The 22,863-nt window shown below is 39.6% G+C and overlaps 1 protein-coding gene across 1 annotated transcript in view; it reads left to right on the top strand.

Annotated features, from left to right (window-relative positions):
• The window catches only part of Grip163 (gamma-tubulin complex component 6), a 916,232-nt gene that overhangs the window by 116,047 nt on the left and 777,322 nt on the right, over positions 1-22,863 (top strand). Inside the window, exon 5 of the mRNA XM_090384619.1 lies at positions 19,274-19,362. Within this exon, the coding sequence (XP_090240745.1) occupies positions 19,274-19,362 (89 nt within the window). The remainder of the gene's footprint in view (positions 1-19,273; positions 19,363-22,863) is intronic.

The following is a 22,863-nucleotide window of genomic DNA, read 5'->3' as shown; positions in this document are numbered from 1 at the left end:
TTACTTTTTTTCCAAACAGCTGCTCACTCTGTATAAATCGCAAATCCGCCCTGCCATCGAACATTGTTCCCGCATCTGGGGTGGTGCCCCCAAAACCTTCTCAGGCTTCTTGATTCCATTCAGAAGAGGGCAGTTAGGTTAATTAATGATTCATCTCTAACAGAGTCTCTCCACTCGCTTTCTCATAGACGTACTGTTTCTGCTGCATGCCTCTTCTACAGATACTTCCATGGGCACTGTTCTTCTGAATTGGCTTCTATAATTCCCGCTCTCTCTTTCAAAACAGTCCGAACACGGGCCGCCACCAGCCAACATCCATTTAATGTCCAACTTCAAACCCACAGAACCAACTTTTCATCTTCCTCATTTATTCATTCAACTGCCTTTTTCTGGAACAACCTTCCTTCATACATATTTCCTGAAAATTACGATCTACAGAAGTTCAAGTCCAATGTCAACAAATATCTTCTTTCGTCCTCTCAAGCTCCAACCCAAGCACGGTACTAAGTACTATAGGTTCTATTACCTCTCGTGTTTGGGGTTCACATAAAAAAAAAAAAAAAAAAAAAAATATACAATGCTGTAAAATTTAGCCACACACAAACAGACCTATCTGCAGAATTGCAATACCTCACCAAAAAATTCATTGACAGAAAATACCCATCACAACTAATAAAAGAAACCATCCCCAAAGTTCATAATAACACTAATAACCCAAACAAAATTATTAACCACGTGAACAAGAATAAGATACATAAACCCCTTATCGTGCTCCCATATCATCAACAATACGCTAGAAGACTTCAACAGATTTTTAAAAATACAGATATCAAATTAATATTCACATCTTATAACAAATTAAGTTCCAAATTCAATTCATACAAGACAACACACGAGTACGAGACACAAGATTACAACAACATTATATATTTGATCAGATGCCAGTCAGATTGCCAAGCATGTTACATAGGCAGTACAACAGCAAAATTCGGGACATCAAAAATTTCCAACACGTGTGCATACCACGTTAATAGCTTCAAAACTAATTCAGCAAGTACAGAACTAACACAACATGTCCAATCTCAAAATCACAACCCACTCATCGATTCAGCCATCACAGTAGTTAAATTAAATTCTAGCTACAAAATCCTTGTAAACGAAGCCCTCGTCATCGAATGGTTTAAGCGCCATACATCACTCAACGTGTTAAACAAAAAGATTTCTGCCAATTTCTCCCCCATTCGGAATTTTGCACGTATTAAGTTTCCATGTGCACTGAAATGCATTTTGGGAACCCAGCCTGTATATAACACAAGCGGCCTCTCTCCCCCCCCCCCACTATAGCTAACTGAAGGCGAATTTCGAAAGTTGCTCGTGCGCGACTATTAGCTTCTATTTTTCTCCATTTAATTTAATTTAATTAGGCAACCATAGAATGGAAGGTGCACTTTCCTTTCTTAAAAAAAATTTTATTGCCCATAACTTAGTTTTAAACCCATAATCCCAGTAAGTTATTAGAATCCTATAACCACTATGTATGTGGTAAAACTCTCCACCAGCTAAGTGTATTACTATGAGGTGAGTGCTGAAAATTAAGCTAAGCTATATATAAGATCTGGTTATTACATTACAGCACATAAGGATTCCTTAAAAAATCAAGAATAAAATAAAATTTTAAATAAAATAATAAATAAAATTTTCTAATTTGTCTAAGTATAGTTCATTGTTGAACTATACTTAGACAAATTAGAAAAGATCCATCTTGATCCATTTATACCACAGATCACATATTATGGAAGATATCTGGTCGACATCCTAATTATCACAGATCATTTGACCATAAACAATATTTTACAGGTTTTTAATAACATCCATCAGAGATTAAAATTTGAATTAGAAATTGAAGCAGAAACCCGCTCCATAAATTTCTTTAGTTTTACCCAGATTTTAGTTATACACAATTAGACCAAAAACTAAATTTCAGCATATATAGAGAACCCACTAATAAGGGGATGCTTTTGCATTTCCACAGTTATCATCCCCAACCATACAAAAAATCGGTCATGCTGAATCAATTTCTTAACGCCTTTAAATATTCTTCCACCCAGATTTCTCTAACGACAGAAATAAATGAATTAACTAGTAGATTCTCAAATAGTATACAGCATCCCATGCAAAAATTGCGATGCTGTTTATATAGGATCTACTGGAAGTGGCACAGCTTCGAGCAAAACAACACCAAGCTTCCGTGCGGGCGGGTCGTTCAAATGCATTGGAACTTTCGTTCCATGCAATAAATGAACGACATTCATTCGGCTTTAATGAAACAAAAATTATAAATATTCAACACAACTACCACAAACTACTTATTGCGAAAACCTTAGAGATGAAACTACATGAAACTTCAATCAATATCCGTAGACCATTCCTGTTGTCCGACGATTGGTCACTTATACGCATGTGTGAAGAACAAAACACTGCAATATAAGAAAAAAGTTTCGGATTAATTGTGAGTTGCTCTATTCCTGTGAACATGACGCCCCGGAAAGTTCTAGTCCGACTTAAGGAATGTAGAGAATAATCCCCCCCCCCCATATCCATTAAACTTTTTTAGACCCCTAAATTTAACTCCAATGTCAAGCTACTGGACCGAAGAAAATAATCGGTCCATATTTATTAAGCGGTTTAGACCTTAAAAGTTTAATTTTATGTCAATCCCCGTAATGGTTTCCTTGCTTCCAGAAGTATGGTGTTTGAAGACAGAGGTCTTGAGCGCTCAAGGTTGAGACCGAGGGGTCTGAACACTATGGTTCTGACAGTGGGGAAGATGTCCCACATGTTTTATAAAATTGATGTCGCCTTCCCAAAGAATTATTAGTGTGTTGGACCAGGAGAGTTGGTTGGAAAAGAAGCTTCCTGTATCTAAAATAAAGGTAATCCCTGTTGTTTCATAATTTATATTTGTGTGTAGCTAGTCATTAATGTAACATACCATCGCAAGAAATGGTTAGAAATGTAAACTATTGTAGAAATGTAAAGGTTAGAAATGAAAAAAGGGCCAGAAAATGTAAAGTACTGCATATGGGAAGCAGTGGTGGAACCCATGTTTAGTCTCCAAAACTAAGTTCCAGTCAAAAATTCCTCATCTCTTCCATCATGCAGTATGACTGATGACTTTTGTGGTTATGGTGAACATCATGGCAAGGTCCAATCTTCCTTACATTTCGAAGGTACAGCTCTAAAACGGTGTTCGCAGGCCAGCCACTGGTTAGTACACTGGACTGAACATATTGGTAACTCTTAGGAGGCTTCCGGATCGGCTAGTGCCAGATAGTGACTGGAGGGAGTCCGAGTAGTGTGTATGCGGTGGGCATTGTCGAGGCCACTTTATGTCAAGGATCTGGGTATGTTCTTTCCATGTGTATGCCATACCTAAAAATTTCATTACTTCATACAGCATGTCTCCCCCCCCCCACTTTTTCTTATTATTGAATACACCATGAATTGTAAAACTAATAGAGTAAACTTATCTGCGAAAAGATATAAAGTTCCCAAACACTACCTAGTTCATTTCACAAATATATGTGGTCTCAATTCTAATCTCAGCGATGTCCATTTCCACTTGCAGTCTGCCAAATCCCATGTACTTTTTCCGAAAGAATCTCATTTATCAGTTGATTCAACTACTGCTCATCTTAGTTGCCCAAATTATTCGCTATATGATTCCTTTCGTGTCAAAGGTTAGTTGTTGTTGTTGTTATTTGATTTTTAGGAGCATTAGCAACTAAGGCCATATTGCTCCCGGAATATGCGGTGGTCATTTCCTGACCTTTCCGCATCCTCCGTATTTGGTGGTGACGGGTTCGAACCCTGGTCTAATCAAGAAGCGTGTGCTACGCACTGCTGCTCCTTCCCACCTGGCTACGGAGGCGCCTCAAAGGTTAGTACTTGTGCATATGTCCATTCTGATATTCCATGTCAGAGACTTGGTAATTTGGAATCTCCTGTTTTCAATTTTCTTTGGTTTAAAATCTCTCCATCTCATTGTGTCAAATTCTTCATTAATCACTTGAAGCTCTTTGACTTCCTCTCTTTGCAACTTGACTTTCTCCAGTCCAACTTTTCTAACAGTGAGGTAATTTTAATGTTTACAACTCCAGTCTAGCTTCCGTTTTGTCACACCGACCCAGCTGGTCAAGATGCTGAGGCTTTTGCAATTACTAATGATCTTGCACAGATTGTTCATTTACGTACAAGAATACCGGACAATCCAGGCGCCTCCTTAGCCAGGTGGAAAGGAGCAGCAGTGCGAAGCACATGCTTCTTGATTAGACCGGGGTTCGAGCCCATCACCACCAAATATGGAGGATGCGGAAAGGTGAGGGAATGACCACCGCATATCCCGGAGCAATATGGCCTTAGTTGCTAATGCTCCTAAAAACCAAATAACAAACAAACAAACCGGACAATCCTAACCAAACAGCCAACACGCTTGATCTTTTTCTCTCACACACACACACAACTCTTCTAAGTACACGGTCGAAGTGTCTGGTCCATTAGGCACCTCAGATCACAACTTGGTGATTGTATCTTCTCCAATGGAGCCTTTATCTCATGGCTATTCTCAACCTTGTGTTATTTTGCATTACAAGAATGCAAAATGGGATGACCTGTGAGATATCTTTTCTTCTTTTCCTTGGTCGGATTACTGTTTCAAAACTTCTGATGTCAATGTTTGCTCAGATCGTGTCAGTGAAATTATTCTTGTAGGAATGGAATCCTTTAGTACCTGCCCGGCAACCCAAAAGTCGCTGGTTCGATTCCCGCCTCGGGCTTGGATCAAAGTACTGTAAAAACCTTGGGAGGTGCAATATGGCCACAGAAGTCGATGCACCAACAACTACCAAAATCAAAAAAAAATCAGGAATCCTTTATTTCACACTCTACTTTAAAATCTCATCCTTTATCTAAACCTTGGAAAACCAAGGTTTAGAATCCAATAAATGTGCTAAGGCTGTTCAGAAGAAGAACGTTGCATATCGTAATTGGCTTATTTCCATTTCTTCAGTTTCATTTTCTGCCTATGCCAAAGCTCGCAGCAATTGTAAAGCAGTTATTAATCAGTCCAAACTAGATTTTGAACAAGCTAAGAGTAGAAAACTTGCTTCTTGCCTTAATGGTAGCTGTGCATTGTGGTCTCTTGCGAAAGCTATTGGCCACAACTTTTGCCCATCTCTGCTCCCACCTCTATCAAAATCAGATAGTTCTGTTTTCACTTCAGCCATGGATAAATCTGACCTGCTAGCATTCCATTTTTCTTCCAACTCATGTATTAATGATCTTGGTAAAACACCTCCCACCATTCTCAATAAGCTCCATTCAATGCCTCCTGTGGTCTTCCGTCAAAAGGATGTTAGATGTATTTTGACGAATCTTGATGCTAAGAAAGCTCCACGCCTCGATGGTATTTCTCCACTTGTTCTCAAAACCTGTGCTCCTGAACTTACTCCTGTTCTTTGTTGCCTTTTTCCACTTTCTTGTTTCAAAGGTGGTTTTCCTTCTGCTTGGAAATTTGTTCATATCCAGCAAGTTCCTAAAAAGGGTGACAAATAACTCCCATCCAATTATCGTCCCATTGCAATCGCTTCTACTCTTTCTAAATAATGGAGAAATCGATTAACCGCCAACTCTTAAACCACCTAGAAACCTTCTGTCTGATCAACGATCACCAGTATGGATTCCATCAGTTTTGATCTACTGGTGATATTCTAACTTATGTTACCCATTTATGGACCAATTCAATGGAAAAGTTCAGTGAAACACAAGCAGTTCCTGTTTACATCTCAAAGGCTCTCGATCGTGATTGGCATGGTCTTCTAAACAAGCTTCCATCTTATGGTTTGCCAACTGTTTTTTGTAATTGGTTATCCAATTTTCTCTCTGATCGTTGACTGAGGGCGATGGTACTAAGTATTATAGGTTCTATTACCTCATGTTTGGGGGTTTCATAAAAAAGAAAAAAAAAAAAAAAAAAGTAGCCCCACAGTAACATACCAACTGTATGGTACTACACTGACAGTGGTAGAGAGTGAAAAGGGCATGGGGGTAATTGTGCAGGCAGATATGCAGTTTTCTGAGCAGTGCAAATGGTCTGCAAGTGTAGCTCATGGTGTCTTGTCAATGATATGGAGGAATTTTTCTAGCAGGGATAAGGTGATTATCCACTTGTATAAGGCAATGGTCAGGCCACATCTTGTGTGCTGTATACAGGTCTGGAGGCCTTATTTTAAGAAGGTTGTAGAGCTATTGGAATGAGTATAGAGAAGGGCAACAAGATTTGTGAATGGAACAAAGGATTGGTCTTACGAAGAATAGCTTAAGGTTTACAAATTACAGTTTCCTGAGACTAGGCACCTGCGAGGTGATCTGATTGAGGTGTATAAAGCATTGAAAGGTTTGAGCATAATCAGTGCTGTTGGGATTCTTCGTCTTGCTCAGAATAATTGCCTGAGAGGGCATAAATTCAAATTGAGGAAAGACAGTTGTAGGATAGATGTTTGGAAGTTAGTCTTTAGCCAGCGGGTCGTTGATTGCTGGAACAAATTTCATCTATCGTTGTAGAAGTTGATATATTTAACAGATTCAAGGCAGAACTAGACAAACACATTTGTAGCACGTGGATGGGTGAAATGAGAAGGGGGTGCACTTTTTTTTTTTTTTTTTTCGTTTGATGCTATATAAGCTTGCTTTCTAGCATCATGTGCCCTTGCTAATGCTAAAGTGAAATTCCTAGGTGATGCACTTTCTTTGAACAGCAGTGTATATACTACTCCACCTATTGTCTAAACCAGACAGAGCCAACAATCTGGGTTGAATCAATAGAAGCCGTACTTGGCGGTATTGCCCATCAAAGCACCCCCACATGAGAACACTTTCTGGGCCAACCTTATGCTTGACCACCTTGCACATGCAGGCATACCATATGAGGAACCTATCACCAAAGGCAAAATTGAGAGGACATCTGGTCCACCAAATCCAGAACATTCCCAGGCCTTGACGTGCCTGAAGCCGAATTCATAAAAAGAATATGGGCTGCAAGACCAGAGGTCATAGTAAACCTGCTGAATGCTTGCATTAGGGACTTAGTCTTTCCAACCCAAGGGAAAATGGCCCTTCTCAAGATAATTATCAGAAACATAGAAAAGCAGCCCGGCCAACCTGACTCATATAGGCTATTGCCCTTTTACCCATTATAGATCAAGTACAGGAAAAGGTCATAGCCAGAAGTTTCCTCGCACTCTATCATTCAAAGGGCCTCCACTCTGAAAAACACTACTGCTTCACAAAAGGAAAGTTCACCAAAGATGCCATTCCAGCTGTGATGCTAGCCAGCAACACCAAGAGGAAATATGTCATCGGCCTCTTTGTGGATTTTAAAGGGCCTTTGACACCCTTTGGTGGGAAAGCATCCTGGAGAGATTCTGAGAGGCAGTAGTATCTGCACCAATGTATTGCCTAGTGTCCAGCTACCTGGATGACTGCCACCTCATGGTCAAAACACCCACCGAGGAAGTTACCAGAGCTTCGACTAGGAGTTCCCCACAAGGATCCACTGTCATGGAATGCAGCATTAGACACCTGGCTATCAAAACACCACCCCGATATTACAAAGCTATGGTCCTGCATGAGGATTCCAGACTACAGTTGGAAGAAGCAGCCAACAGCATTCTAGAAGATCTCTCACAGTGGTGTGAAAACCACAAACGAGTTAGTCTCAGCTACTAAAACTCAACAGATGCTCTTCAAAGGATACTTAACCAGGTCCCCCTAGATTAAGTATGGATTAAGTATGAGACTAATAAATAAAGCTTGAGCCTACCTACAAATATCTTGGAGTTGCTGGATGAGAAGCTATCCTTCAGAGAACACGCCAACCACATCAAGGAAAAGATCAAAAAATATTCTGGCAAACTCCTGAGGATCACCAGGAAGAACTGGGTTCTGAAAGGGCAAACCTTAAAGCTCTACTATGAATGTATTTTCTCCCAATAGCCACCAATGGGACCGGTGCCTGGGGCCATAGAGCTAACTACACCGTAGTAAAAAGACAGCTAGACCAAGCACATCGCACCATCTTCCTGATGACCTCTAGGGCCTGCAGAACAGTTGCTACTCCTGCACTTCTGGTCCTATCCGGCAAGTTACCTCTTCATCTTGAGGTGGCATACCATTATCTAATATACCATAAGAGATGGAACCTCACATGCATCAGCAGCAACAACATAGTATTGGACCTGAACAACACCATCCAAGAAGAGAAGAAAAGAATTAGATGTGTACTGATCTCCATCTGGCAGAATTCATGGGCTGTGAACCCACTTGGAAGAACCACCCATATTTACATGCCAGTAGTCCAGCAACACCCCAAACAGTTCAACAAATAGTTCATACCAAACTTATGCACGACTTTTCTACTAACTGGACATGGAAGCCTCAACACAAAACTTCATGCCTGGTACAAAACGCTGCCTGCACCTGTTGTTGTTATTTGGTTTTTAGGAGCATTAGCAACTAAGGCCATATTGCTCCGGGGATATGCAGTGGTCATTCCCTGACCTTTCCACATCCTCCGTATTTGGTGGTCACAGGCTCGAACCCTGGTCTAATCAAGAAGCGTGTCCTGCACCTGTGGAATGTCAGAGACAGCCCACCACATTACCTTCACCGGTTCCAGGTGCCAAGTGATTTCTCTGTGCTTTCATTATGATTTTCTAAAAGGTGAATTTTAGTTATCTTTTATGTTACACTCCTTAATGAATCCTTTTATTTAATAGCAGCTCTTTTATCAAAAGTACTGGTAGAGAGCATGGAAAGAAAGTAACCTTTCTTTATTTTTCATATTTTATAGACTAACTCCTACTAACTTCGCTTGGTCTCACCAGGCACTGCTCCTGCTTCCCTGTGGTGGGGTGGTAACCTTGGCAGAAAAGTATGTTTCCCTCTATTGAGTCGACAAGCTGTCAGCCAGAGACAGAAAATGACCACGATTCCTCACAAACAAAGAGGTTTAAAACCAATTTCTCGGCGACAGACTTACCTGTATTTTTGATAATGCACTCTCTATCAGAACAGCCTCTCAGTAAGCTATCCCCTTTCTAATTCAAAAACACATGGAAACTATTGCAGGGTCTTCCAAGACAGTTAAGAAACTGCAATCAGGGGACCTACTTGTTGAAACTCTAAACTGCAGGCATCCTGAAAAACTGCTAAAAATGACATATTTTGCTGGTATTCCAGTAAACTCTAAATACATCAAAGGTTTTAATATCTAGTTGGGACCTGATGAATGTGACAGAGGAAGAAATTAAAGAAGAGCTGCAGGAAAAAAATGTAATTGCTTTTAAAAGAATTATGATCAAAAGAGACAATATACTCACACTTACCAGAAATATCATTCTCACCTTTAACAGTCCAAACCTACCCTCATCAGTAAAAGCAGGATATCCAATTTGCTGCACTCGTCCTTTCATACCCAATCTGTTGAGATGTTATAAATGCCAAAAGTGTGGCCACTCTCAAACAACATGCAGATGGAACTCAGTTTGTCCCAGCTGTGGATCCTCTGTTCACATTCAAAGTAATTGTTTTCCAAAAGAAATGATCTGTCTCAATTGCAAAGCTACCATCCTGCCTACTCTAAGACGTGTGAGAGATGGAAAACAGAGAAAAAAATTGTGAGATATAAAGTTGAAAACAAAGTTAGTTATCAGGAAGCAAGAAAATTAATTGTACCTACTATACCTAAACCTACCTATGCCGATATTGCTAAAAAATTTTAAACAATAGCCACTCAAACTGATGTTACCGTTCCATCAAACATATCAATGGCTTGGGCTGTCCTCTCTCAGCAACATTCCAATCCCCCTTAAGCACTTAGACCAAGCAAGTAATACTCCTCTTACAATACTGGTGAAATCTTCTCCTCTGCCAGTGATTGCTACTACTTCAAATAATCATATTCCTACTTCGAAAAAGATTATTCAGGACACATTGATGGATACAGAGCTCATCCAAACAGGAAGATCTGATTATGGAAATTTTTGCAGAAGAAGATATGGACACCAGTCGCCCTACCTTTCCAGAAAGAGACAAACTAAAGCCTGAGCGCCATAAGACAGCCATCAGGTACAGCTTCTTTTAAATTAAAGTAATGCCTTATATTTTGCAATGGAATTGCAGAGACTTTCATGGCAACATTGACGACATTCAATACTTAATTAACGGCTACTCTCCAGTGGGTTTCTGCCTGCAAGAAACCTATTTAACTCCTCAAATTTCCATTTCCATAAAAAACTACTCAATCTATAGATGAGATCAGAATAGTGGTGTAGCTATTTTAATTAACTCAAAAGATTCTGGCTAGGTATATCACTCTCCAAACCCAAATCAAAGCCGTTGCTGTGCATCTGATTACTTAGGTTGCTTTAACACTCATCTCAGTCTATCTCCCACCAAATCGTACCTACTCTTATAATGAGTTTGCAGAACTTTTAATACAGCTACCCTCCCCCCACTCCCCCCCTATCTGCCTGCTAGGAAATTTCAATGGCCACCTCCCTTTATGGGGATCATATAAATTAGACAGATGCGGCCGACTGATTTAAACTTTACTGAAAAAACAAAACCTCACTCTTCTTAATAGTGGCTCACACACCCATGTACAGTTACCTACCGGACAGACTTCTGCAATTGATCTATCGATTTGCTCCCCGATACTGTTTTCAGTCATGCAATGGTCCGCTCTGGATGATCCTATGGGCAGCAATCATATTCCAATTTTTTGTAATCTGATGACTAAACAACCATCATTAGACCAACTCTGCAGGAAATGGAAATTCTCTAAAGCTAGTTGGGACAAATTTCAGTCAGCAATCACTCTGTGCAAAAAAATTATATGCCCATAGATGAAGTTAACGATTATATCACATCCCACCTTTTATTTGCAGCTAAATGCTCAATTCCATTATTGAATCCCCAGAGCTGAAGACACTTCAACTATTGGTGGAACAAGGAATGCACAAAAGCGAAAAAAGAAAAAAAGAAAGCATGGAATTTATTTTGTCAAACTCCAACTACAGTTTATCTCATGAACTACGAGAAGCCAAGGGCAAAAGCATTTCTCATTCAAAGACAAGCCAAGAAAGATTCTTGGACTCTGTTTGCATCAAATATTAATAGAAACACTAAACCAAGATTATTTATTTATTTTTTTTTTTTGTCCTCGCCTTTTTCCCATTATATATGAGGTCAGCGTTTTTACTGTTTTGGCATGAAATCTTTTTACGGCCGGATTCCCTTCCCGAAGCCAACCCTCACCCTTTATCCGGGCTGAGGATATGCGGTGGTCATTCCCTGACCTTTCCGCATCCTCCATATTTGGTGGTCATGGGCTTGAACCCCAGTCTAATCAGGAAGCGTGTGCTACGCACTACTGCTGCTCCTGCCCACCTGGCTACGGAGGCGCCACTAAACCAAGATTAATAAGGAAGAAAATTAGGCGGCTTTCAAGAAGTTTCCAACTGTTCCTTCCCCAATTCTTTCCTGCAATGGGCTAAAACACTCTGCTCCTCTAGATATAGCAAATGCCTTGGGCAAAACCTTTGCTCACATCTCAGCTGCTTCCACCTACACTCCAGAGTTTCAGAGAACTAAGACCACCACAGAACAGAGTCCCATCAACTTTCAAACCTGACTGTTACTTCCATAACTCCAGGGGCTCACATCTGGTGAGTATAGGCTTGGCACACCCAGGGTCCTGATCTGGATATCATCATTCTTCTCTTTCTTGGTGATTCCCTTCTACTTCTGACTCTCTCTCTCTCTCTCTCTTGGCTGGTGCAGCATAAGCCTCAGACTTCCTTGCACCATATGGCTGATAATAATAAAAATAATAATAATATAACCAGCCACTCCAATATTGTGAACTTTTGCAAGCCATCAGAACAACACGCAACAGTGCTGTTGGGCCAGATGGAATATATTATGTCATGTTACAGCACCATGATGAGAAAAACTCACAACTGCTGCTAGTCTTCTTTATACAAATCTTCCTGGAAAATGTTTGTCCGACTTCTTGGCACCATGCTACAGTTCTGGCCTTTTTGAAAAAGATCTTTCCTGTAAAAGATCTTTCCAGTCCTAATAGTTACAGACCAATTTCTCTGTCAAGTTGCCTCGTTAAAATTCTTGAAAAAATGATCCACAGTCGATTCACTTGGCTCATTGAAAGCGAACATCTACTAAGTAATAGTCAGTATGGCTTTCACCAAAATAGGACCTCCTTTGATCTGATGATCAAGGCTGAATCTGAAATTTGCAATGCCTTTGTGAAAAATGAACGCCTAGTTATGGTCTCCATAGATATAGAGAAGGCATTTGATACTACCTGGCATTATGGCATTCTCCGTGGCCTCCATTATCATGGTCTACGAGGCAACCTGCCTATATTTATTAGGAACTTCCTCAAGAGCCGATCTTTCCAGGTCTGATATCAAAATTTACTTTCTGCAACGTTCTCGCAGCAAGGAGTACCGCAAGGGTCAGTATTGAGTGCAACCCTGTTTACCCTTAGAATTGATTCCATTACAAAAGAACTAAATACTATAGAGGCCTACCTTTACGCCGACGATCTTTCTATTTCTTGCCATTCTCAGAACATGGGATCTATCTAAAGGCAATTACAGATGTCCCTCAGTAAAGTACAAAAGTGGGCTGAACTCAGTGGATATCGTCTTTCCCAAAAGAAAACAGTTGCGATTCACTTTTGCAGTCAACGCAAATTGCATACAGATCTTGAACTTTGGATATCAAATTCCACCATTCTGATTGCCAGCAATATTAGATTCTTGGGACTAATCCTGGACAGTAAGCTAAACTTCTTTGAGGATGTTAAATTAATACGTACTACCTGTCTTAAAAAGATCAACATGCTAAGAGCCCTGTCTTGGGGAGAAGATCGTATGACTTTGCTGCTCTTATATAGAGCACTGATTAGATCCCATCTAGATTATGGTACTCCAGTTTATAATTCTGCCCTACAGAATGTACTAAACTGGCAGGATCCTATTCAACATAATGCACTGCGGATTGAAATCATTACATATAGGATATCTCCAAATCAGTCTGTACATTGAAGCTCATGAGCCCCCTCTGCATCTCCGCAGAATAATGCTATTACTTAAATATGCAGCCAAAATACAGACTTGCTCTTCGCATCCTGTTCAGCTGTACCTTTTTAATCAACCGCTACTCAATCTCTATAGAAATAAACCAAATAAAATACAACCAGCTGGCCTACGGCTCCTTGAAATATTACAGAACTGTAATGTTCCTTTATCTGTTGCTACAATAGGCAACAGATAAAGAATTACTCTCATCTGCCATGGACCCCCTTTCCTCAACTGGCTTGTGATACTTATTTTCTTAAATGGGAAAAGAATTGTCAACTGACACTGAATGTGCAACAACTCCATGCTAGCCATATTCAAAGCTGTGCTGACTTCTTGCTGATATATACGGATGGTTCCAAATCTCATTCAACTGTTGGAGCAGCAGCAGCAATGTTTCCCTCTGCTATCATATCAGCTTCTCTTCCACCTGAGTACAGCAACTTTTCAGCAGAACTATATGCAATACAATTAATTCTAGAAAATTTGACTCTACACCCATCTGCAGAATATATAGTTTACACTGACTTTCTCAGCTCAATTAAAGCAATGGAGAATCCCTCTCAAAAGAATCACTATATTTTAATGAAAATCAGGAATTTTCTGTTGCACATTGATCATCATCAATAACTAATGAAGTTTTGCTAGATTCCAGCATGAAAGGAAATTCATTTCATTTCCTTTCATTTAGGCATGAAAGGAAATGAACTAGCTGATATATCTGCCAATAGTCAGTAAACTTAAGAATTAAGCTCTGTTCGTATTCCAGCGCCTGATTATAATATCTTAATTCAAGCAGCATGCCATGCACAGTGGACAGAGCTATGGCATAACCAAAGGAATAACAAACTTTTCCAGTTGAAACAAGACCCAAAGTTCTGGCACTCGAGCAATCAGACAGTGCTTTCGTAAGAAGTGGTACTTGCATGGGTGAGAATAGGTCATACCCATCTGACTCACCTCCATCTACTCATGGGCGATGATCCTCCTCAGTGTCCACACTGCTTAGAACATCTAACAGTTAAACATAATTTGATTGACTGGCTGCACTATTAACTACATCGAACTTCAATACTTAAAAATTTGGCTAATCTTCTAGAACCGTTGACATTACATCATATCATTGGAAAGGAGTCAAATATTAATGAACTTTTCTGCTTTTTTGAAAAGAAATTGGAGTGTATAATCTTTTATGAATAGGTTTCACAACTGAAGTGAAACTGAACTGGTTTCATTCTTAATTGGCACCTCCATAGCCAGGTGGGCAGGAGCAGCAGTGCGTAAGAATTAAGCTCTGTTTTACACGCTTCACATTAGCACACGCTTCTTGATTAGACTGGGGTTTGAGCCCGTGACCACCAAATACGGAGGATGCGGATAGGTCAGGGAATGACCACAGCATATCCCCGGAGCAATATGGCCTTAGTTGCTAATGCTCCTAAAAACCAAATAAAAACAACAACAACATTCTTAATGATTTTCTGATATTCCTACGAATATGTGCACTGTAGCCATAGCAGCTAATGTGCCAATAAACAACCATACCACATACACACACATTACCTTCACCTGTCCGATTTACCAAGACCTGTGAATGCCTCTTCAAACTCATGGAGGCATATGCAGTGGAACAGGCACCTCGACTTACACAAACAAAGGAATACTTTTCAGCATTCAATGAATTCACAGAACGTGTATTCAAATGGCAACGACATCTGATGGCTCATCCGAACTAGGATCCTGCCCCGACATGACCAGCCTGAGGGTTCCACCATATCCTAGCAGAATTCCTGACAAGAGGAACCCACTGACAATGACTACCAAACTTGGAAGGCACTCCAGACCATGACAGCTAACCCCATATTGCGGTGAGATTACACAGTCTGACTCAGTAATGCTGAGTGGCAACAGGCCTCGGCCTGGTTGACTGCCTAACAGAGAACCACTTGCTAACCCTTAGAGTAGGATATCATCCCCTCCAGTAGCCCACCACTAGGTAGACTTGCTGACCCATTTCCAGGATGGGATTGACTCACTGTCCATCACTACAATCTGTATTCTTTTACTACTCTCATCACTTAGTTTTCTAGGGAATATCTTCTCCCATTCCCAATGTACTATCCTCTTAACACCCTCCGAAACTCACTACACTATCATTATGGGGGACTTCAATACTAAGGTTGGAAAGAGAAAAAAACAGCACAGAAAGGGCAACTATAGGAAAATTTGGAATTGGTGAAAGAACTGAAAGAGGTGAAAGACTTGTGGAATTTGCAGAATCTCGAAGAATGTCAGTAATGAACACTTTTTTTCAAGAAAAGGGTGAACAGGAAGTGGACATGGAAGAGTCCAAATGGATTAACAACTAATGAAATCGACTTCATCCTCACTAACAGAAGATATATCGTGAATGATGTTACTGAACAAGGTAAACGTTGGAAGTGATCACCAAATGGTAAGATGCACACTTGGTGCAGATGTAAGAAAGGAAAGGAAAAAACTGACTTAAATAAATAATACAAAGGTCTTTGAGATAACAGAAGAGGTGAAAAAGCAGTATTTACTGGAACTTAAGAACAAGTTTGAGCTTCTGCACACTTCTCAGGACCAAGATATCGACGAGGAATATTACAACTTTCTGGAAGTGATAAAGCCCAAGAAACCTATAGGGAAAAAGAAATCAAAAGAAGAAAAAATCAGTCAAGAAACACTTGTCGTGATGAACCGAAGGCGAAAAATGAAGAGCAAGATAAACACTGACAAGGAAAAAATTGAGTATACTGAGTTATGCAAAGCCATTAGAAAGAGACTCAGAGAGGACATAAGAAGATTTAACACAAGAAAAGTAGAACAAGCATTAAGGGAAAACAAAGGATTTAAATCAGAAACCATGAGCAGTAGTACAAAAAGACAAGTGATATTGAAACTGAAGAATAGCGATGGTGTACTTATAAATATCAGAGAAGGCATAATTCAAATAGCAGAAGACTACTATAGATAATTATACAAGGAGCGAGTGAATGATGCCAGCAGTGGGGAAGGTGGATTGCAAATTAGTAACACATACAATATATACCTGATATCTTTCTTGATGATGTAGAACATGCATTGAAGAAAATGAGAATAACAAAGCCCCCGGGGAAGATGAAGTTACTGTAGAGTTGTTAAATTGGGAGGAAGAGACATGATACAAAAACTGGCAAGACTCTTCACAAAATCCATTAGAAAAGGTGTGATGCCTAAGGAGTGGAATAATGCAATCATAGTTTTGCTGCATAAGAAAGGAGATAAATTAGAAATTGGAAATTATAGACCAATTAGTTTGTTATCCCACATCTACAAGAGTCATTACTAACAGATTAGAAAGTATACTTGATGAGAATCAACCAAAAGAGCAAGCTGGCTTTAGGACAGGATTCTCAACTATGGATCACCTTCACATAATGTCACAGCTAATGGAGAAAGCCAATGAATATAAAACACCATTATGCCTGGCATTTGTGGATTATGAAAAGGCATTTGACTCCATACAGCATAAAGCAATGTTTCGGGCACTGGAAAGACAAGGCATAGATACCCCATATATTATGATTTTGAAGAGAATATATGAGAATGCTACCTCCTTTGTTAGACTAGACAAATACAGTAGTAAATTTAAAATTGAGAAAGGAGTTCAACAAGGAGAGACAATATCTCCGAAGCTGTTTACTGCTGCCCTTCAGGAAACTTTCAGAAGATCAGACTGGTCGCAGAAAGGAGTCAATGTGAATGGAGAGTACCTAAACCATTTACGATTTGCAGATGACATTGTGGTCATAAGCCCCGATCCCAAAGAATTAGAGGAAAATCTTAATCAGTTATGCAGGGATTTTGTAAGGATTTTAGTAAGGTTAATAAGGATTTTGGAATAAAGATGAATATGGCTAAAACAAAAGTAGTGATGAACAAGTATGACACAGAAAGGGACATAATGATTGAAGGAGCAGTAATTGAAAAGGTGGAGTTATATACTTATCTGGAACAAGTTATTAGCTGTAATAATGATAAATGGCTGGAAGTCAAGAGAAGAATAAATTTTGGATGGATAGCATTCAGGAAATATAGTCACATACTGAGGAGCAATATCCCAATTTGTCTGAAATGTAAAATAATGAACCAATGTATACTCCCCACCATGACTTATGGAAGTGAAACTTGGGCACTCACCAATAGAATGGAAGAGAAGTTGAGAACTACACAGCGAAGAATGGAACGAATTATATTGGGAATCAGACTGTTAGATAAGAAGAGAAACACATGGATTAGGCAACAAACTCAAGTAAAGGGCTTTCTTTCAAAATAAAGAATTAAAGTAGTCTTGGGCAGGACACATAGCTCGAAGACACGATGACAGACGGACTAAGAAAATAACAGAATGGTACCCAAGAGGAGCTAGAAGAAAACCTGGAAGACAGTGATGGGGATGGACAGATCAAATTAATCAGTTTGTGGATGGCCATTGCACAAAACAGAATTTTTGTTTGTGGATAGTAAATGGATGGCTGTAGCACAAAACAGAAGGAGAGGCCTTCACCCTGCAGTGGATTCAAAATGGATGATGATGATTATGATCCCACCACCCCTCCTTTCACTTACTATTTGCGGCCCCCAGCTACCACGTGACCCCAGTAAAGGATCATTGATAGTTGAACCTGGCGTGCCTCCACGCACCTTGCAATGGGGATCAGGGGGCACTAGACCTGGTGTATGGTGCTCCCTGGCTGCTATATGCCAGTTGGGTCTGGCCAATGGCAGAATATGTTTTGTTGTTGGCCGGAAGTAACGGCTTGAGCTATGCCCAGTACTGAGGACTCAGTGGACAATGGTGGAAATCCTGGTGCCTGCAACAATGGTACTAGACATCTGAATCTGAATCTTTCAGTACCCTATACAGACTACAGGCAAATAATACACCAAATGATCCAGAGGCAGGATTCATAGGATAGATAGACTGCAAACAAATTACATGATATATAGTCTGTAATTGAACTGTGGCAGTCTAGTCTGAACAGGAATCGTTAAGAGGAAGTTGTTCTTGTCCGGACCCACAAAGGACAGTCATCTGACCCCTTCGTATTTGCTGAGGACTGATTACCCTCCTATGTGTGAGTCCTGTGACATGTTATCCGTGAAACATATTTTAATAGAATGCCCAGATTTTAATGATATGTGTTTTACTGCTTTTACCCATCTGACTAACACTCAGTCAGATTTTATCAGACAATGACCATGTGTCAAATTTTTTTTTTTTAATTTTTACAAACTGTTCATATATTTACTGATATATATATAGTATCGAGCATTAATTTTTAGCCACTGTGTTTTACCCAATTTTATGTATTTACCGTTTTTCAGTTGTAACCTTTCTGTAAGTTTACAATATATCTTTTATTTATTTGTATTTTTATGCCATAGTCTTGGTGCAACTTAGTCTTAGTTGCTTTTGCACCAATGAAATTGAAATCCAAACCATATCCAATCGTTTCTTTTTAAAAATTAATTTTTTTCATGATTTTTACTCTAATTTTTGAAATTTATTTCACTTTAATGTTGAGCAGTCAATTCATAATAAGAACATATCAATATTTAAAAGCACACATGATAATTTTTGGTTTTTGCAGATTTTAAAAATTCACAAAATTTTCAATGGCATTGGGCTCTGTAGACTCACTGCTATTGAAAAACTGAAACGTCCTAAGATCAAAGGAATTGAAGTCCATATTGATAAATAAACTACAACACATGTATGTATTTGAAAACTAACAAAATGCGAAGAAAAAAAAAAAACAGAGAAGCAGAATCTCCGAAATTTGAATAGAACGTAGAAGAAAAGTTAATTTGTAAAACGTTAAAAACATGAGAATACTGGAAATATTCTGGAAGAACTAGAAAGCTTGGCAAGTATAGATTATAATAGATGTTTCCTTAAAATGTATACATAGCTGTGGAATTTTTGAAAGTCATTATTGGTGATTTGCAAGAATCTCAATACATTTCAATGCACTTAGGGAAATTGCTGTATTTTGCCTTGTGGACCTCTTCTTTTTGGAGATTCAAGAGTGATTTTAAGTAGTCATCATTTCATGCATTACCCAAGGTAAGTAGTTTCAATTATTTAAGTACAGTTTTAATTTTGCATTTTGTCATAATAACGTAACATTTCTGAGTTACAAGTAACATTTGGATTTACCAGTTGACAGACAGTTTATCTATCAAATAGAGTAAATCACTGATATTAAGATATTAAGTTCTATCATAATTTTTGTAATTTATATTAGAAATTAGTTTAGTTTCAAAAATCAAATTAAGATTTTTATAACTGCTAGATCGGAAAACTGCTAGATTGGGGGGATACAAGGACTAATAGATTAACAGTAGCCACTGGCAGAGGTGAAAGTGATTCTTGCACTGCTTCTATTGGAATGAGCCGCAGCCTGGAAAATAAGATGCAGGATATTTCAGAGACGGCTGGGAATCATTGGGGTACAAGTAAACACATGGGTTGTGTTAGGGTAGCTAAGAAAAAGAACAGGTGCATGTATACTTGTGTGTACACCAATGCTAGGAGTTTAGTAAATAAATTTGATGAATTTGAGGTATTGCTCAAAACATCAAAGGCAGATATTGTGGGGATTTCAGAGACGTGGTGTCACACAGATATAAGAAATGCAGAACTGGAATTTGGGGAGTACAATGTCTACAGAAAGGATAGACAGGATAGGAAGGGAGGAGGGGTTATGCTATTAGTTAAAAAACACATAAAATCCAAGGAAGTGAAGCCAGTCGACATCGCTGGACAGTGCAGTGTCGAGTCAGTTTGGTGTGACATAAGCATTGGGAGATCAAAATTGAGAGTAGGAGTGTGCTATAGGCCTAATGACTCTGATGAGTATAATAAGAAACTGTTCGGAGAAATAGAGTGGGCCAGTAAATCAGAGAGTCTTATAATGGGGGATTTTAATTTCCCAGATATTGACTGGAATTTGGGGGCTGGTCACTCACACAGTAGCAAGGCTTTTGTGGATTTATTGGATGATTGTTTTCTACATCAGCATGTTCGGGAGGCAACTAGAGGGAGTAATACTCTTGATTTGATTATCAGTAGTGATTCTTCATGCATTAAGAATCTGCAGATAAATGAACCACTTGGTGGCAGTGATCACAGTGTGCTGAAGTGGGAGTTACTCAAAGAGGTAACTACCATTAGGGGTAAAGGGAAGGGGTATTGCTTTCGTAAAGGCGACTACAATGGACTGAGACAGTATTTAAATTCTATACAGTGGGATCAACTGATGATATTGCCAACAGCAAATTCAAAATGGGAAGCATTCAAAGAACTTATCGTGGAAGCTACTAGGCTTTACATACCAACTAAGAAATATTGTTCAAGGTTTAGGCCTAAATGGTTGTCAGATGAACTAATGAGGCATATGGCAGAGAAGAAAAATGCATGGGATACATACAAATTAACACGTGACACGGACGCCTATGATAGATACAAGTTGATCTGTAACCAAGTTACAAAGGAGGTTAGGCAGGCGAAGGCAGATTACGAGAGATCCTTGGCAAGGGATGCGAAGAAAAACAGCAAAGAGTTCTTTACTTATGTAAACTCTAGAAGGAAGGGGATGAATCAGATTGGTCCACTTGAGATCGATGGGTCAACTGTTGATGACCCTGCTCGGGTAGCTAACAAACTAAATGAATATTTTGCATCGACATTCACACATGAGGAGTTATTCAGCGAGGGGAATGCCAGAGGTGTATTCAACTCTAGCAGTAAGCTAGAGAATCTTGTAATAACTGAGAACAAAGTGGAGGAGAAATTGTTGAAGATAAACACAAGAAAGGCACCTGGGGTGGATGGGATCTATCCAGTTATATTAAAGGAGGCAGCAAAGGAGGTAAGCAAACCCTTAGCCATAATTATGAGAGCTTCCTTGGACTCAGGGGAGGTACCCATTGACTGGAGATGTGCAAATGTGACCCCAATTCACAAAGGGGGATCAAAGGCTGACACAAGTAATTATAGACCTGTGAGTTTAACTTCTGTTCCCGGAAAATTAATGGAGGCACTGGTGAAAGAAGCACTGCAGGATCATCTAGACAAGACTTCAGTTATAGCTAGGACACAGCATGGTTTTGTTAAGGGGAAGTCTTGCCTGACCAATTTGATTGGATACTATGATGCAGTCACAAAAGAACTGGATGCAGGGTATAACTTTGATATTATATACTTGGATCTTAGAAAGGCTTTTGATACTGTTGCACATGGAAGACTGCTGCACAAATTGGAGCAGTGTGGCATTGGAGGCAAGTTGCTGCTATGGATAAAGGGGTGGTTGAGGGGGAGAAGACAGAGAGTGGTAATCAATGGACACTGCTCATCGTGGACTAATGTTATTAGTGGAGTCCCTCAGGGTTCAGTATTGGGGCCTTTATTGTTTTCTGTATTTATAAATGATATTGATGATGGTATATCTCAGGCTTAATGTCCAAGTTTGCAGACGATACGAAGGTTGGCAGGGTTGTCAAGGACACTACTGACACTATGCTGCTGCAACAGGATTTGGAAAGGTTGAGCAGATGGGCTTCGAGGTGGCAAATGAAGTTTAACATTGACAAATGTAAAGTACTACATATGGGAAACAGCAACCCCAGAGCAACGTATCAACTCTGTGGTACTACACTGACAGTGGTAGAGAATGAAAGGGACCTGGGGGTGGTGGTGCAGGCAGATATGAAGTTCTCTGAGCAGTGCAGACGAGCTGCAAGAGTAGCTCATGGTGTATTGTCAATGATATATAGGAATTTTTCTAGCAGGGATAAGGAGGTGATTATTCCCTTGTATAAGGCAATGGTCAGGCCACACCTAGAGTACTGTATACAGGCCTGGAGGCCTCATTTCAGGAAGGATGTAGAGCTGCTGGAACGAGTACAGAGAAGGGCAACTAGATTGGTGAATGGGACAAAGGGGTTCTCTTACGAAGAAAGGCTTAAGTTTTGCAAATTACAGTGTCTGGAAACTAGGCACCAGCGGGGTGATCTGATAGAGGTGTACAAAGCCTTGAATGGTTTGAGCATGCTCAATGCTGATGGGATTCTTCCTCTAGCTCAGAAAAATCACCTGAGAGGGCATAAATTCAAATTGAGGAAAGACAGATGTAGGATAGATGTGCGGAAATTTGCCTTTAGCCAGCGGGTGGTTGGTGGGTGGAACAGACTTCCATCCCTTGTCGTGGAAGTTGATAGCCTAAATAAGTTTAAGGCTCAGCTGGACAGGTATTTCGAACGAACAGAGGGGTGAAGTGGAAGTGGTTATTTTTATTTATTTATGTTACTTTTTTTTTTTTTTTTTTTTTTTTGGCTGATGCTGCATAAGCTTGCTTTCTTGCATCAAATGCCTCTACTAATGCTAATGCTAATGCTAACTCATTTTTGGCACTTATATCGTGAAACTTACCCTAAAGGAGTCACCAGTTTGTTATCTTTACAGAGTGGATTAGAAAAAACATAATTTATTGCAGATTCCTTTTGGGCATAAAATTAATAAAATAAGTAAATATTATCATAAGATATTTTTATTTCTCTTTATTGT

This window comes from Mastigoproctus giganteus, chromosome 11 (genome assembly GCF_048544385.1).
Source record: "Mastigoproctus giganteus isolate SK-2022 chromosome 11, ASM4854438v1, whole genome shotgun sequence".
Classification (NCBI taxonomy): domain Eukaryota; kingdom Metazoa; phylum Arthropoda; class Arachnida; order Uropygi; family Thelyphonidae; genus Mastigoproctus; species Mastigoproctus giganteus.
The sequence above is the reverse complement of the archived record's forward strand: the minus strand, read 5'-3'. Positions and strand labels throughout refer to the sequence as shown.